This window comes from Lutjanus erythropterus, chromosome 9 (genome assembly GCF_056507025.1).
Source record: "Lutjanus erythropterus isolate fLutEry1 chromosome 9, fLutEry1.hap2, whole genome shotgun sequence".
Taxonomy (NCBI): domain Eukaryota; kingdom Metazoa; phylum Chordata; class Actinopteri; order Lutjaniformes; family Lutjanidae; genus Lutjanus; species Lutjanus erythropterus.
Genome location: NC_139325.1, coordinates 34,573,053 through 34,587,754, shown reverse-complemented (window position 1 = coordinate 34,587,754; position 14,702 = coordinate 34,573,053). Strand labels below are relative to the sequence as shown.

At 39.3% G+C, this 14,702-nt stretch overlaps 1 protein-coding gene across 4 annotated transcripts in view; it reads right to left on the bottom strand.

The window, feature by feature from the left end:
* The window catches only part of ddr1 (discoidin domain receptor tyrosine kinase 1), a 95,767-nt gene that overhangs the window by 24,293 nt on the left and 56,772 nt on the right, over positions 1 to 14,702 (bottom strand). For all 4 annotated transcript variants that reach the window (XM_084727307.1, XM_084727308.1, XM_084727311.1 and 1 more), the window contains exon 9: positions 5,801 to 6,047. In XM_084727307.1, the coding sequence (XP_084583433.1) occupies positions 5,801 to 6,047 (247 nt within the window). The remainder of the gene's footprint in view (positions 1 to 5,800; positions 6,048 to 14,702) is intronic.

The window sequence follows — 14,702 nt, the reverse complement described above, 5'->3', positions numbered from 1 at the left end:
TTGTGTTCATTGGTAATGATAATTAACTGTATCTTGTATATTAAACTGTAACGTTATTCACTCAAAGCTGTACATCCATGATGTTTATGCTGTTCTTCTTCTACTGTTGCTGCTACTGTCGTTGCAACCTCTATGCAGCATGCATGGTTCACTGTAAAACAAGTTTTGGACACAAAAACAGTAGAAGAGCCCTACATTAAACACTTCTGACCATTTCATTATTAGAGATTTGGCCATTATTGTTACCTTATAACATTTGTGTCTGTCCCACAGCAGCCTGATCGATTTTCTAAACCTGCTCTATATGACTGGCAGCTCAGAGTCTTGTTATGTTTATGCTAAAACATTTTACAGTTTCTTACTATCTGTAATTTATGGAGATAATAGTGCATAGATTTTTTCTGCACAGTTACTTAAGTTTCTAGTGAAATCCTGGGATATATGATCCCACTGTGGGGAAAATCAAATGGCTGTTGCAGTTATATTAGCCGAGCTTTAAGACAGTGGATGTAAATGACGATTGCTATTGCCTTTGTTTATGAGTGAGCGAGCTGTTATTAATAGCTGCCTCGTACGGTTGTATATATTTCAGAACCCGACTCACTGTTGCATTAAAAAGCAGTAACCTGATCAACTGTCTCAGGATTTATTATTACATCAAGCCATGGGGGAACGGAGGTGCATTTTAACAGATGCACACACTGTGATTATAACCGAGAATAACCAGTCGGTAAGCTGCTGTCACATTTAGAGGGAGTGTATCTGCTGTCCACAGCTGCTTTATACTATATGAAATACTTCTCCTTCAGTTCATGAAATCCCTGCAGCACCTGAACGCAGCAAGATGTGATGATAAACTTGCAGCCTCTGAGAAGTCGCACACTGTTTACCTTCATTAAATCACCTGAAAACAACACCAGGCTGATACAGTATAACCATACAGAACTCATCAAACTGAAGATGGCGTCTGATCACCAGGGCTTTCTTTTTAACCTTGAAACACATCACAGTGCAACATTATCTCTAAACTATATGACCACATACACGGTCAGACACACTGGAATTACTGCTAAAATAAAATTCTCATGTCTTCATTTCTTTCGATTTTATTTCAGTCATTATTAACTGATGGGAAGTCATGCTCCTTTGTCTTTGGGTGCAGAATTGTGGTGATGTGTGTTCATGTCGAGATGTTGGGCAGCTGCTGTGATCATGTTTAACTGTGATTGGCACAGCTGTTTCAGAGTCCCGACCCAGCACCTTGCAGTTGGCAAATTTCAACTGAGTGTGGAAAATATTAAACTAAGGATGTGATGCATGCTTTTTCACCCTGAACTAAAAAAAAAAAAGAAAAAACTTGTGGATCTGTTTATGACGATTATTCTGAATAAATTTTGAGGGCCAGCTAAATTATGTGAATTTCCTGGGAGAGAGAGAGAGAAACCAAGGAAAAATGGGAATTTTGCCAGGCATGTCTCAGGGGAAGTGAGGGATGAGGTTTTGGATGCACAGATCCTCTATCTGTGCTCGACCGGCAAAAAATACTTAATAAGGTGTCTCCGTGCTGCGATCGATATCAACGAAATTATACGCAAATGTTCTGGCTTTGCTCTTCTTTAGGTAAATATTGGACTGAGATCTTTGACACTTAAGAGGAGCTATCCAGCAAAAATCTTGCTCCTAATGCTATTACTGCTTTATCTGGGGTGCCAGCCTCTTTGCTTTTAATCTCTCCTCCACTGAAAAAGATACAGTAGCATTCACTACTCTGTTGGCCAGGAGATTGATAGTGTTGAAAAGGAAATCCCCGATTCCACCTACCCACACGCTTTGGATTAGAGATGTGATGTATTTTATTAAATTAGAAAAGATTAAACTAATCTTATCTGGTTTGTTTCCTTATCCACAGCCCCTTTCATTCACATGTCAAGGTTAATATCTTTCAGGCTGTTAGACTGAATCTTTGGTTGTGAAATCATGAAATCTTGAAATCATTTAAGTATTTTCTTTTTCTTTTTATAATTAACATAACCAGCTTGCTGTTGGTCTAATCTATTGTGGTTTTATACTTTATTATAGCTTTTTTATGGGATTGTTTTGTGTCTTGTGGGGGGTATGTACCATTGAGCAGCAGGAGGTTGTGTTTACAGTTGTTTATTGAGTGATTGCACTGTGCTTTATTCTCACCACGAGGAGAAAATCAATACGCAAAAAGCACCAGTGTGTAGGATTTAGTGGCATCTTGCCAGGTCCCAGATTGCAAACACCTCGTCTCACCCTCCCCTTTCCGAGAGCGTGTTATAGAATCTATGGTGGACTGCAAAATGCTAAAGACCATATCTAGAGCCAGTGTCTGGTTTGTTTACTTTAGAAACATGGCGGTGCAACATGGCGGCCTCCCTTGAAAGAGGACCCACTCCCTCTGTAGACATTACCAGCTCATTCTAAGGCAAAGAAAACAGAACAATGCTCATTTTCAGGTGATTATACACAAATGAAAACACACTTATGATTATTATTTTCCATTTCTGACATATTCTGTCAATAAATCCCCACAAATCTTGCACACTGGACCTTTAAAATTCCCAACATCTCCGTGTTATAGTGTTAAGATGCAACTGCTGCTAAAGCCGAACCACGTTCTGGTATCACAGGACCAAATTTAAGTCAACTCTGTCCCATTTAAGTACAAAAAAGAGCCATGAGAACTGTAAATAAAGCCACTTACAGAGAAGCAAACAACCCACTCTTTATCAAATTATATGCACTAAAATTTAAAGACATGGTCGACTGCAAAATGGGTCAAATCAAAAAAAAAAGTTGTATCCAGAAGATGTTTCAAATGTGAGAAAGTTGAGACAATTTCAGACGAGTGTATGTGCAGTTTGAATTTTATTTATGTTGTTTTGTTTGTGATTTGAATATTTACTCTTGTTTGATTTGACTCAGTTGTGTATGATGAAAACCGAAGCAAAAACCTGAAATATTCATGTTTAACACAGAAAGTATTAAGTATTCACTTCTTCCTACTCCTTTTCGCACATGAATTATTTATTGTAAATTTGTGGAGCCTTTGCTGTTGAGTTGATTTTTTATTCTTGTTTTGTTCTGCTTGTTTTTTTTCTATCTCATTTTTTATTCTTTTTCCATGTTTGAAGTCAAATCTAATCTTAATCTTAATTAGGCTGCAAGATTAGTTAGTTTTGTTGGCGCGGACCCCAGTTTGCAGCCCTTGGTGTCAGTATCAGGACCTTGAAGCAGCTCGATGTGCTGCTGCTGCTGCGACAGTCTGGCACGAGTCCACCGCATCGCTGCCACAACACAAGACCGCTGCCGGGTCGAGTCGTTTTCGCTACCTGAGTAATGTTGTGATTGGTGAGCGCTTTGCTGATTCTTGTCACGGCACAGCTGACAGTGTTTTGAGTCGAGAGGACAGTTTAATTAGTCACAGCAATCTCAGCCAGAGAGCAGCGGAGGAGTCCTCTATCTGACTTCCAATCAGATCGGCATAAATCGTGTCCTCGTTGAAGATATCGAAACATCCCTACCTTTATTTGCTGCATGTGTCTGCTTCAGCCCACAGATCGCCAAGACAAAACGAGAGATGGAGAGGAAACAGGCTTTTTCTTCAACTTAAAAATTAATTAGAGAGGTATAAAGAAAAACTGACACGGCATCTACATTCTCTGTAGGTCTATTTATTTCTAAGATGCCATGTTTAACCTTTCCACTAATTGGGAAAAAGAAATACGTCTTCTAATGTTTGAACACAACAGCAAGAATTTTCTGTTGAATCTTTGCCAGAGACTGAACAAGGTCAGGCCTTGACTGTAAAAAATGCTGATACCATAAATCAATTATAAGCACACAGCAAGGACAAAAACTTAATTCTGAATATTATTCTGTCACGGCAAGTTTGGAGACAAATCTAGCTCATCCAAACTGACTTCACTTGACTTTTCTTTTGAGAACTTAAAGAGCGCTGATTGGACTTTCACCCACAGTACAAACGTCATGGTTTGGGGGTTTTAGTGGTTTCCTGTTTTATTTTGAAGTTCTTGCTTTCATGTTCTTGGCTTTTTCTTTCCTTTTTTGATCACTGATCGTCTTCACCGGACCCTGATTAGTCTCCCTCTGTATTTAGTCTTGTGTCTGTCCCCTCTTTAAAGGGGTAGTTCACTCAAACATGAAAATTCAGTCATTATCTACTCCCTCTCATGCCGATTGAAGGTCAGGTTTAGTTTTTTAGTCCAAAAAATCTGCTGGATTTTCACAGGAAAACAGCGTTGCAGAATGGTGACCAGATTTCAAATGGAAAAAAATAACATGTTTGATATTTACATTTTCAAATCTGGATGATTATGTCAGTACGGAAGTGAAACGGTTACCTTGCAAAGCAGCTGGATTCACAAAATCATGCGAGAATCCATCTTGCCAGGCTTCAAGTTACCCGTATCTGTCCACAACAAAAGTTGTGCAGCCAATCAACATCCTAGGAGGGACTACAGGCGTGGTTTTATGGGTGATGACAGCGAGACTCTTCTCAAATAAATAACGGCGGTTCCTGAAGAGGTCAGAGCAAAGAACGACACTGAAGGCTGTTCTCGATGGAAAAGATGTTTTCGCTCTTCTCCCAAGAATCTTCAACAAGAGTTCGATCTGATTGGTTGAAGTTAGCCCGCGTTAGACAAGACAGACAGATGGTTCATCCGATCACCCGCCAACTGTCTTTGGAAAGTGCCTGCCCTTTTCCAAACAGTTTCTGAGGAAAACTTTCCAGATGGTTCTGTGTAACAAACCATCTGTTAGTAAAAGAGAGGTGCCCATGTGGCCAGCATTAGCTTGCTTTCTACTGTTGACAAAGACAGCCCGCGTTGACGGCGTCTCCCCGAGCATTTTCTCATCCAGACTCATTTATCTTCTGCTTTCTTTTTTCTCACTACAAAGCAACAGCGTTACTACAGAGAGTCGTTCCGCTTGGTCCATTGTTCATATCTGCTTTCACATGAACTCGCAAAACCACGCTGCTTCAGTGCCGTCCTTTGCTCTTCTTCTTCAATAAAGAAAATACTCACCGGTTCTGATATAACTGATGCTATCAGAGCATCTACGCTAACCTCTTCAGGAGCTGCCATTGTTTGCTCAAGAGGGGTTGTTTCCATGGAACAGCTGCACCACTTTAGACGGACTACTTGAAGTCTGGCAAGACGGATTCTCCCAGGGTCAGCTTCCTCTGGCATGATAATTCAGGTAATATCCTGTGGTGTGGCATTATTTTCAAATCTTGTAGTGTGTGGAGGTTTGAGATGAGAGAGAAGAGAATATGTGAAGTTTCTCTTGCAGTGTGGCGATAGTCTCAGTTGCCAGTTCATTGTTGAGAATGCCAGACCTCTGCATGTTTTCCTGTTTTATTTTTTCTGGACTTTTCCCTTGTTTTGGATTTTGTCTTTTGCCAGCTTTAGTTACCTGTGTTCTTTATCCACATAAGCCTGTTGTTCATTTACTTTCTGTTATTAAATCACTGCTCAGCCTCTGTCTGAATTTTTGAGTCCCTCATCTTGTTTAGTTGCCCTTTTTAATACACATTCGTACTGATAACAATCTTTTGCAGGTATCTCTGCTGTCTATATTTTTAGCTTTTGTTTGAACAAAGCCAGATCTCTGCAGGACCTCCAGGACAGAGCCAGACGAAGCTGCTAGGATATGTTGTGATTCAAAGCCTCTATAGAAGAAAAACTGCCTGTCAGAGCCAAAAAAACAGACCTCACATGTGACAAAAATGATTGCTTCAATTTCCTACCAGAGAGGAAGGATATCTCGCTGATGAGAAGCCAGCGGTCAGCGAAGTAGAATTTGCAGCAGAGGATCTGAGCCGGCCGGGCGCCCAGCGGGAGCGAGATGGGTCGTGATGAGGGATCCTTCAGATCCTCGAGGGGCACCGGAAGAGTGAGAGGAGAGGACCAGGGCTGCAGGATGCCGGGCTTGAAAAGACACTCCACCTTGCTGAAGACTCGCACTCCCTGCGTGTGGCGGTTGTTACTGTGCACCTGGAAGAAGGAGGCACAGGCGTGAGTGCACAACTGCATAAAATTTTACCAAAACTGTCGTATGGCCAAGCGTGATACCCAGTTTGTAGAAGCTGCAATGTTTTGATAAATGAAAAGTGTACGACAGAACAGAATCATAATGAAGTCCCGTAGTGCTGCAGAGATGCACCGGCCTACAAATCTTGCCCTCCAGATGTAAGGAAAACTTTGTCTAAAGCATCTCTAATGTTAGCCGTTCACCCAAAGGTCTTTATTTTGGGAATGCATCAAATTCACAGAGAAGCAAACAATCCCTCCTTGACATATGTCTATTACAAGCAAGACCTCAAATACCTCAAATAGGTCAGTGGTTGAAAGAAATGTCCTGCTGTCTTTTTTAATGGCAACAATAACCTTTATTCTTAAATTACAAAATGACCTTTTCAGAGAAACCTGGGGACTGTCTATACATTTTATTGAAAATGGTGATTTGAAAGACGCAGTATTTATTCTGGTAGAAGAAATACAGGATAACTAGAAGGATTGTACAGAGACAAGGCTTCATTAAAATCAAGACCGAGTTTGTGTCTGCAGGCCTTCTTTGTTTTTTCTTTGTTTGTTTGTTTCGTTTTGATTTTGCAGATTTTCTTTTTTCCCCAGTTTGTGTCTTTTATATATTTTAATTGCCTTTTTTGTTTTGGTTGTTGTTTTTCTGTGTTATTTGATGTATTTTTTCCTTTCTTACTTTTATAAACTACCTGTTTAACCCATGATTTCAATACATTATCAGATGGCTGAAGGAGAGGAAAGCATGCTGTGTTGTTACACCGCTGTGTGTAATGACTGGAGCATCTTTAAGCTAAAAGAGGAAATAAAAACATTATTTAAAAAGAAGAAAAGGTGTCAACAAATGTCACATCATCATGATTTTAATATTTATTTCAGAGAAAATTAAGACTTTGATGCAAAAATGTGGGGCTGCATAGGGATGCATAATTAAATGTTTAATCATTTAGTCTATAAAATGTTAGGTGTTCAATCTTCTTCTGCATTTACATTCTCCCTCTTGGCCACCTCATACGCAGACATAAGATCAGTGTTCATTTTTATGCAGACGACATTAAGATCTACATCAGCTGTGACCCTTCAAACAGGCACCAGAACAATGTTGACCTGCTAAACTGTCTTTATTTTAAGTGGACGTCACAAAATGTCCTGCAAGTAAAAGCTGATAAGACAGAGATACTGATCATGGGTCAAAATACTGTAAATTCTCAAATATCAAACAGTCTTGTTTTTCTGTGCAATCAATATCCCAGCATTTAAGGGATATTGGTGTCACATTTGATCAAAAGATCAGATCAATAGGTCAGTCCTGTTAGAAACATTTCAAGGGTCAGACCATTTTGTTCTGCCATAAACCTGGAAACTCTCATTCATGCCTTCATAACCAGTCCGGTTGGATTAATGAAATTCTTTCCTCTCAGGCATCAGCGATAAATCTCTCTCCCGCCTTCAGCGCATCCAAAACTCTGCTGCCAGAATCTGACCACATCTCACCCATCCTGGCTTCCTTACCCTGATTACCTGTCGCTTTTAGAACTGATTTAAGAATTCACTAATTACTTCTGAGGCTCTGAGAGGCCTTGGTCTGAGTTATCTAGCTGATCTTTTGATGCCCCTTGTCCCGTCCCGCTCCCTGAGATCCTTGGACGAGCCGCCGCTGACTGTTCCTAGAGCAATATTTGTACTTAAAGGAGATTGAGCCTTTACAGTCAGGGGCCCCAAGACCGTGGAACAACCTGCCCGAGGAGATCCGGGCAGCAACTCTGCCTCGCCTATTAAATCACTTTTTAAAAACCCACTTTTAAAAAATGGCTTCTCATCGATTTTGTAGTTTTACTCCCTTGAGTTTTATAATGTGTTAAGTTTTAAGGGGTTATAGTTGTTTTGTTTTGAATGTATTCAGTAAAGCACTCTCTAACTGTGCTTTGAAAGGTGCTGCGGAATCAGAATAATAATAGTTGTTATTAGAAAATGTCAAAAAATGTGAAAAATGCTCATCACAATTTCCCAGAGCCCAAAGTGACGTCTTTAAATTGCTTCTTTTGTCCAACCAACAGTCAAAAACCCAAAGACTCTTCATTTACTATCATAAAGGACAAAGAAAAGCATCAAATCCTTACATTTAAGGAGCTGCAACGAGTAAATCTTTGACATTCTTCCTTGAAAAATGACTATAACAGTCAATTATCAAAATAGTTGGCAACTAATTTTCTTTCAATTGCCTAATCAAACAAAAATGATCATTCTCACTAATCGTGACTATCACAATTAAAATATTTGCCAAAATAATCACGATCGTGCAGCCCTAGCTTAGCGAAACGAGAAGAAAGAGGACAGACGAAGAGATGCACGATGTTAGAAAATCCTTTAACCATCAACAAATCTGAATTAGCCCGACCCTTTTGCGAGCATGTGAAAAACTCAGGGAAAATTGAGCTTTAATCATTTATTATTCGTGGAGAGGCAGGAAGAGATTCAATTAACACACAAAATTAATGACACATTCTCATCCTGTTCAGCCATAATTGCTTTGGCACAACTTCGAGCTGAGCGGGACTACAAATGAACAAAATTAGAACAAGAGGAAGAGAAAGGAAAGGATGGAGGAGAAGTGTAAAATCTGCATGACAGAGGACCGATGCAGGAGAGCAGGGGATATACATTTCCTGTTTTTACAAGCAGGGAAAAGGCCAAAGAGAGAAGAATCCATAAAAACTGATCTAATATACGAGGTGTCGTCGTGGCGGGGAGGAGGAAGAGGAGCCGGAGGTGAAGAGAGGAAGATGGAAGGTGTTTTAATGAGCGTGTGAGAGGTCAGAACCATAGATCTGAGAGATAGAAAATTAAGCAAGAGATGGTGGGAGATTTTATTTTCATCTGGGGGAGAAGGGCTGCTCTGACAGGTTAGCTATTAACCTCACACTTACTGCGAGCCTAGCCACTCTAACTTAATCCACATGTTAATGCACGCACGCAGGACGAACAGCTGCGCCAGATGCTGAGTCGACATGTAACTGATTCTAATGGGGTGGGGGTATGCACTGTATGTTGGGGGTCTAATAAGTCAACAGAACCACGTAATTCACTACTCCTTCAGGGAGAGCAGCTCCAATGACCTGCACAAAGCCTAATTTGAGAGAATAACACTGCATTCATTATGTTTCCCTTGTTTCATCATAAATCTAACCTACATTATGAGTTTCCTCTGATCTCTGTGTCTAGTTGCTCCGTCTTCCATGTGAGCTTACAAAGAAAAGCAGATGGGAAGAAAAAATACAGTGTTACTCTACTTAAGTAGAGTTTTTAGGTATCCGTGCTTTATCTGAGTACTCCTTAAATTTTCAAAACAGCCTTGTTACTTTAGTTTTATTGAATTATTATAGATATTTTTTATTTTGCATCAATGTGACAAGATGAAGACAAGACATAAAAGACATAACAAGACAAAAACAACATGAAAGATGTAACAAGATGAAAAAGACATAAGACAAAAACAGCTTAAAAGATGTAACAAGACATAAAACGTAACAAGATGGACAAGATATAACAAGATGAAAAGGACATAACAAGAAAAAGAAACATGTAACAAGACATAAAAGACGTAAGAAGCCGAGGAATATGCAACAAGAAGAGAAAGACGTAACAAGACAAAAATGACATAAAAGATGAAAAAGATGAAAAACACAGAAGATGAAAATGACTTAAAAGTTGTTACATGACAAAAATGCTGTAAAAGTCATAACAAGTCAATAAAGACATAACAAGATGAAAACATAAAAGACAAAACACATATGATGAAAACGTCATAGAAGATGTAACATTACAAAAAGGATTTAAAAGTCGGAACAAGACAAAAACAACTTCAAGAAAGACAGAAAAGATGTAGCAAGACGGAGAGGATACAAAAGACATAACAAGCTGAAACAGAGAGGAAAAATCTCACGTGGAGAAACGGTTAAGTTAAGTTTGCACTACTTTTTTACTACTTTTATACTTTTTGAGTAAAGAAGTTGAATCAGAATTTCTATTTTACCAGAGTCTCTTTCTTTACACACGTATCTTCACTTCTACTCGGGTAAAGACTGTGTGGACGTTCGCCACCTCTGCAGAAAAGACTCCCAACGGACAGAACTGGATCTTCACAAAAGAAAAATCAGAGTGTGCCCAGTCCATTAAAGGTCCAGTGCAGGTTATGACTGAGCAAAGGTCAAAGAGCAGGTTTCCCCTTTGGGAGAATCATTAGGTGCAGGTTAAGGCACTACAGAGACAAGTCGAGCCAGAATTAGGTTCAGGTTCCCACTCTTTATTTATTTGACCCGTGTGTCTGACATATCCGCTCTGCCAGGCGAGCGTGACGGTGTGTGTCAGCTGAGGTTAGTGAGGGAAAACCACAGGAGGAAAGGCAGGAAAAACAGGATAAGCCTTGGAAAAACACTAGGAATACCGCTGGGAAAGATTGTAAAAGGCAACTGAGAAACACTAGAATAATAATGAATGTGTGCAAAGAAAAAAAAGCAGAATCCTCCAAATTTACATGTTTTTGGATATCTTCAAGTCAGACACCACGCTAAGAAAAAGTGCCCTCCACCCATCTTTCTCTTGAAAATCCCTCCACATTCCAAACAGCTAGTATCAAAACTTGTGAACTGCTTATCTACTTCGGTTTCTTCAGATTTGGTGTTGTCTGTTCTTTGTGTTGTTTTGTATGGCAGGGTTGCACCAACAAGGATTAATTTTTAAACCCAGTTAAATCAAACTCGCATCAAACTTTGAAAGAGATTAAACTTAAACCTCTCTTTAAACCTCAGTTTAGAATTTAAATTAAACTTTAAACTCCAATTTAAAATTCTGTCCATTATTAACTTTAAGCTTATACTCGAGGATATTTAACTTGCTTTGACAGATTAAGCTTTTAAAAAAACCTTTCACCTAGATAGAAAACAATGTCACTTTTTTCTTAGTTTTTTTTACTTTAGCTTGCTAGCAAACAATTAAAGTTTTTTAGATGGCTAGCTAGCAAACAAGAACGCTTTTTGCTAGCTAGCCAGCAATGGTTTAACTTTAAACTACTTTGACATTTTGTTAACTTTTTAGTTAGCTAGCAAACAAGCAAACTTTTTTAGTTAGCTAGAAACAAGCTAAGCTAACTGGTAAACAATGTAATGTGTTGTTTACTTTTTACCCAGCTAGCAAACTATGCTATTGTTTTAGCTAGTATCAAATTGAATGAATTGCTGTACTATTTTGAGATAGTTTGAGCAAAATAATTCTCTGCAGAACCATCATGAGGAGGTGCTCATTAATGAAAATGGCATCAAAGAGTTAAAAAAAATAACTTTATGAGTGACTGAAGGTCTGCTTTCAGAGATCCATAAAGTAAAGTATTTAATCTTAACAACGTCAGCGGTGGAATTAAGCGACCAGGAAAAATGGTACAGGAAAAATGAGTGCTGTTAATGCCACGTTACCTGAGGGCTGTACTGTCACTGAATTAACGAGGAAATGATTCAGCATGTAAATGACTTTAAAAGAAAGTTACACCACAGCAAGGTGAGAGGCGAGAGAAGCAGAAAGAAGAAGGGGGTCAAGGGCACGTCTCTATCACAGAGACGGAGGACAGAATAAGTGCCATAGTACGTGATGTTGCGGTGTCAGACATTACAACAGAGGATGTTTATAATAATGATGAAAGGCTGTATGTGTAGCTGCAGAGTTATATTATAATGTGCACTCAATGCAGTCAAACAGGACAATGTCGACATGGTTATGAAATTTATTTTATTCTCCAAAATCAAAATGTCTCCAAACTAATGAAATATGCAGGCGTAAGTGAAAAACTATAACAAAAGACTAACCACACATTTTCAAAATAAGAGAAAATTGGTCAATGTGACAAGTTTGCCCAAATCACTCAAACCACTAAGGAGCGAATCTGTTCATACAAGTGGATCTTGCATTGTTGTTCCATTAATTCACGCTACAGAGTCATCCAATATGAGGTGATGCATAAACTGCATTATTCTAAAACAAAACAGAGCCACATCTTCCCATCAGTGTCTCCTGAATGTGACAAGAGTTACTCTGCTGAAGGATAACCAGCACATCTTTTCTTGTTTTGATCTACATTACATAACTTGTGCACTACAATTTTTGAGTGGCTCTCAAAAGTCTATTCCAGAGACATTCAACACAATCATGACTTTGTCACCTCTGGATGCTCTACACAGATGTTTGAGGTTCTGTGAGACATGCAGATCGCTCTGCATCGAGGAATGGCGGTTACTAGAAAAAGGGTTCCTACACATTTTCCATTTCAAAGTTCCATACTTTTCCTCAAATATCCAGACATCTCTGCAGATTTTTCAGACCACTGTCATTGTCAAATCCTTAGCCAACCAGGCTTTATACTCCAAGCCAGTGTTTGGAAATCTTGCATTTACCCATTGTGGCCAAAGTTTCACAGGTAGTGCATTAACTTTTATGGTAAATTCATCATTGCAAACCTTAAAAACAAGATTTTAAACAAGGACATATGGAGTAGACAGTCAGCAGGGAAAAAGAAGCCAACTAGAAGGTCCAAAGGAAAAAATTAAGAAAAACTTTGGCTAAAATTTGGTGGTGTTTGGTGCATTTTAATGCCACTCTACACTGATCTTTATTATTGTATACAGAGCTCTACTTCATTTTAAATCTGGACTTGCTCATTTTAAACCTGGTTTTACAAAACTTTATGAGTAGAACGAATCTTGGATTAAATGAATCTTCGTCGGTGAAATAAAGTCGTAATGTCCTTTTAATATATTGTGTCATTGTTAAATTGAAAACTGTAAATAAAGTAGTTAAAAAATAGAAAAAACAGAGGGAGGACAACCAGATATTTTGGGTGTCAGTCAAAACCAGACCTCTGAAAGATTACTTGTCACTTCATAAAACTGACTGGGGATTCCTGCCGTTCAATATGCACATCCCGCCCTAACCGACATTCCACTCCGCGTCCAACGAGAACACAGTTATAACTCAAACTGGGTTGCTTCATATTATCATCCCCCCCTGTTGCTCCACAAACTAACCCCAAAAGCCACACAGACGCACAAACAGACTGATGCAACTCGGTGGCACCCAGAGAGACGAGCACTGACGCGCTGTCCCAAGATAAACTAGGGCACATTAAAACTAATTAAATGGCTGCAGAGGTTATTCCAGTCAAAACGCTGCTTTCTGGTGAGACGGCAGATTAACGAAGTTATTGTTGTTAAAATAGAGACACACACACACACACACACACACACACACACACACACAGAGTTTGTTTTAGAGGTCGCGCTGGTCGGAGCTGGAGGAATATCTAAGGAGTTTCATCAGATGAACAAAGAAATAATCAGCCTAATGCCCTGCCATAATCACAATGACATGCTCGGCTTGTGCTAATGAGATCGTTAATTAACCAAAGCAATGTATTAATCAACAAATGCTTCTTTGTCTGCATACTTGTCTTCAGGAATAATTTACAAGATGTCCTCATTGTAAAACAGAGAGTTACAAAAGTTATATGAAGTCACTTTTACTTCTTTAAGATGCAGATTTATGCATCAAGGTGCCCCAAAATCTAATCAGATCATCTCCCCTAAAAGTCGGAACAGGTGGCGCATCAAGAACGCTTGGATTGTGTACTGTTCTTCCTTCCTTAAGATTAGTTTTGAGCACCTTTGCCCTTGCTCTGTATTACTTCTACTGTCTACGGTTTATATACAGGTAGGAAAAATGGAGAGAGGGAGATATGGCAGTCCAAATCCATTTTTGGCATATCCAGATTGTATCCAGATTGATTTCACAACGTCTGGACAGCAAAAAACACATGAAATGTGATTTTTGATTTTTTGTTTCTTCAGATAAGTTGGAGTCCGGATGCTCTTGCCAGCAAAATCAGATTTCAGAGCGTCTTTTGCGTCACTTGCGGTGGTGACACACCGTGACGACGTCAAATCCAGAGCGACGGAAACGCATCAGAGCGGCTGAGCAGAATCCATGCTGCTACGACAGGGAAGTTAAATTTAAGACGTAAGACCTTTTAAAGACCACGATGACTGCAATTTAAGACCTTTTACATCTCCATGAGGAATCTGAACCCATATTAGATGAAAGTAAGGTTGACAGAAACTTGCTGATAAAAGTACCTACTTTTTTGTTGAGAGGAGACACCACATTAGCCCACACACCACTTTGCGACACACCACGGCAGTGAGCTCCGATAAATCTGACCGAGCTGCATTTTGCATAAGTAGTTACTGCTAACATGTTGGTTTCAATGTTTTCATGTTGTAGTAGTGAAGAAAATAACATTTAAGACTATGTACAGTAGATTTGGCAAGACGGAAGTTAATGAAACTTTATTTAAGTACTGTTGACTTCATTATCAGATCAAATTTTATGACCTGCCAAAATTGCAGTTAAGACATTTTAAGGTCTAAAACTCAGATTATTGGATTTTATACTTCTTAAGACCCTGCAGACACCCTGTGCTTGCAGAGCAGCACGGAGGACGCCACATATAACAATTCTGCATCACGATTTAACAGCACTATCGTATCAGAAGGCAAGATGACGGATCTC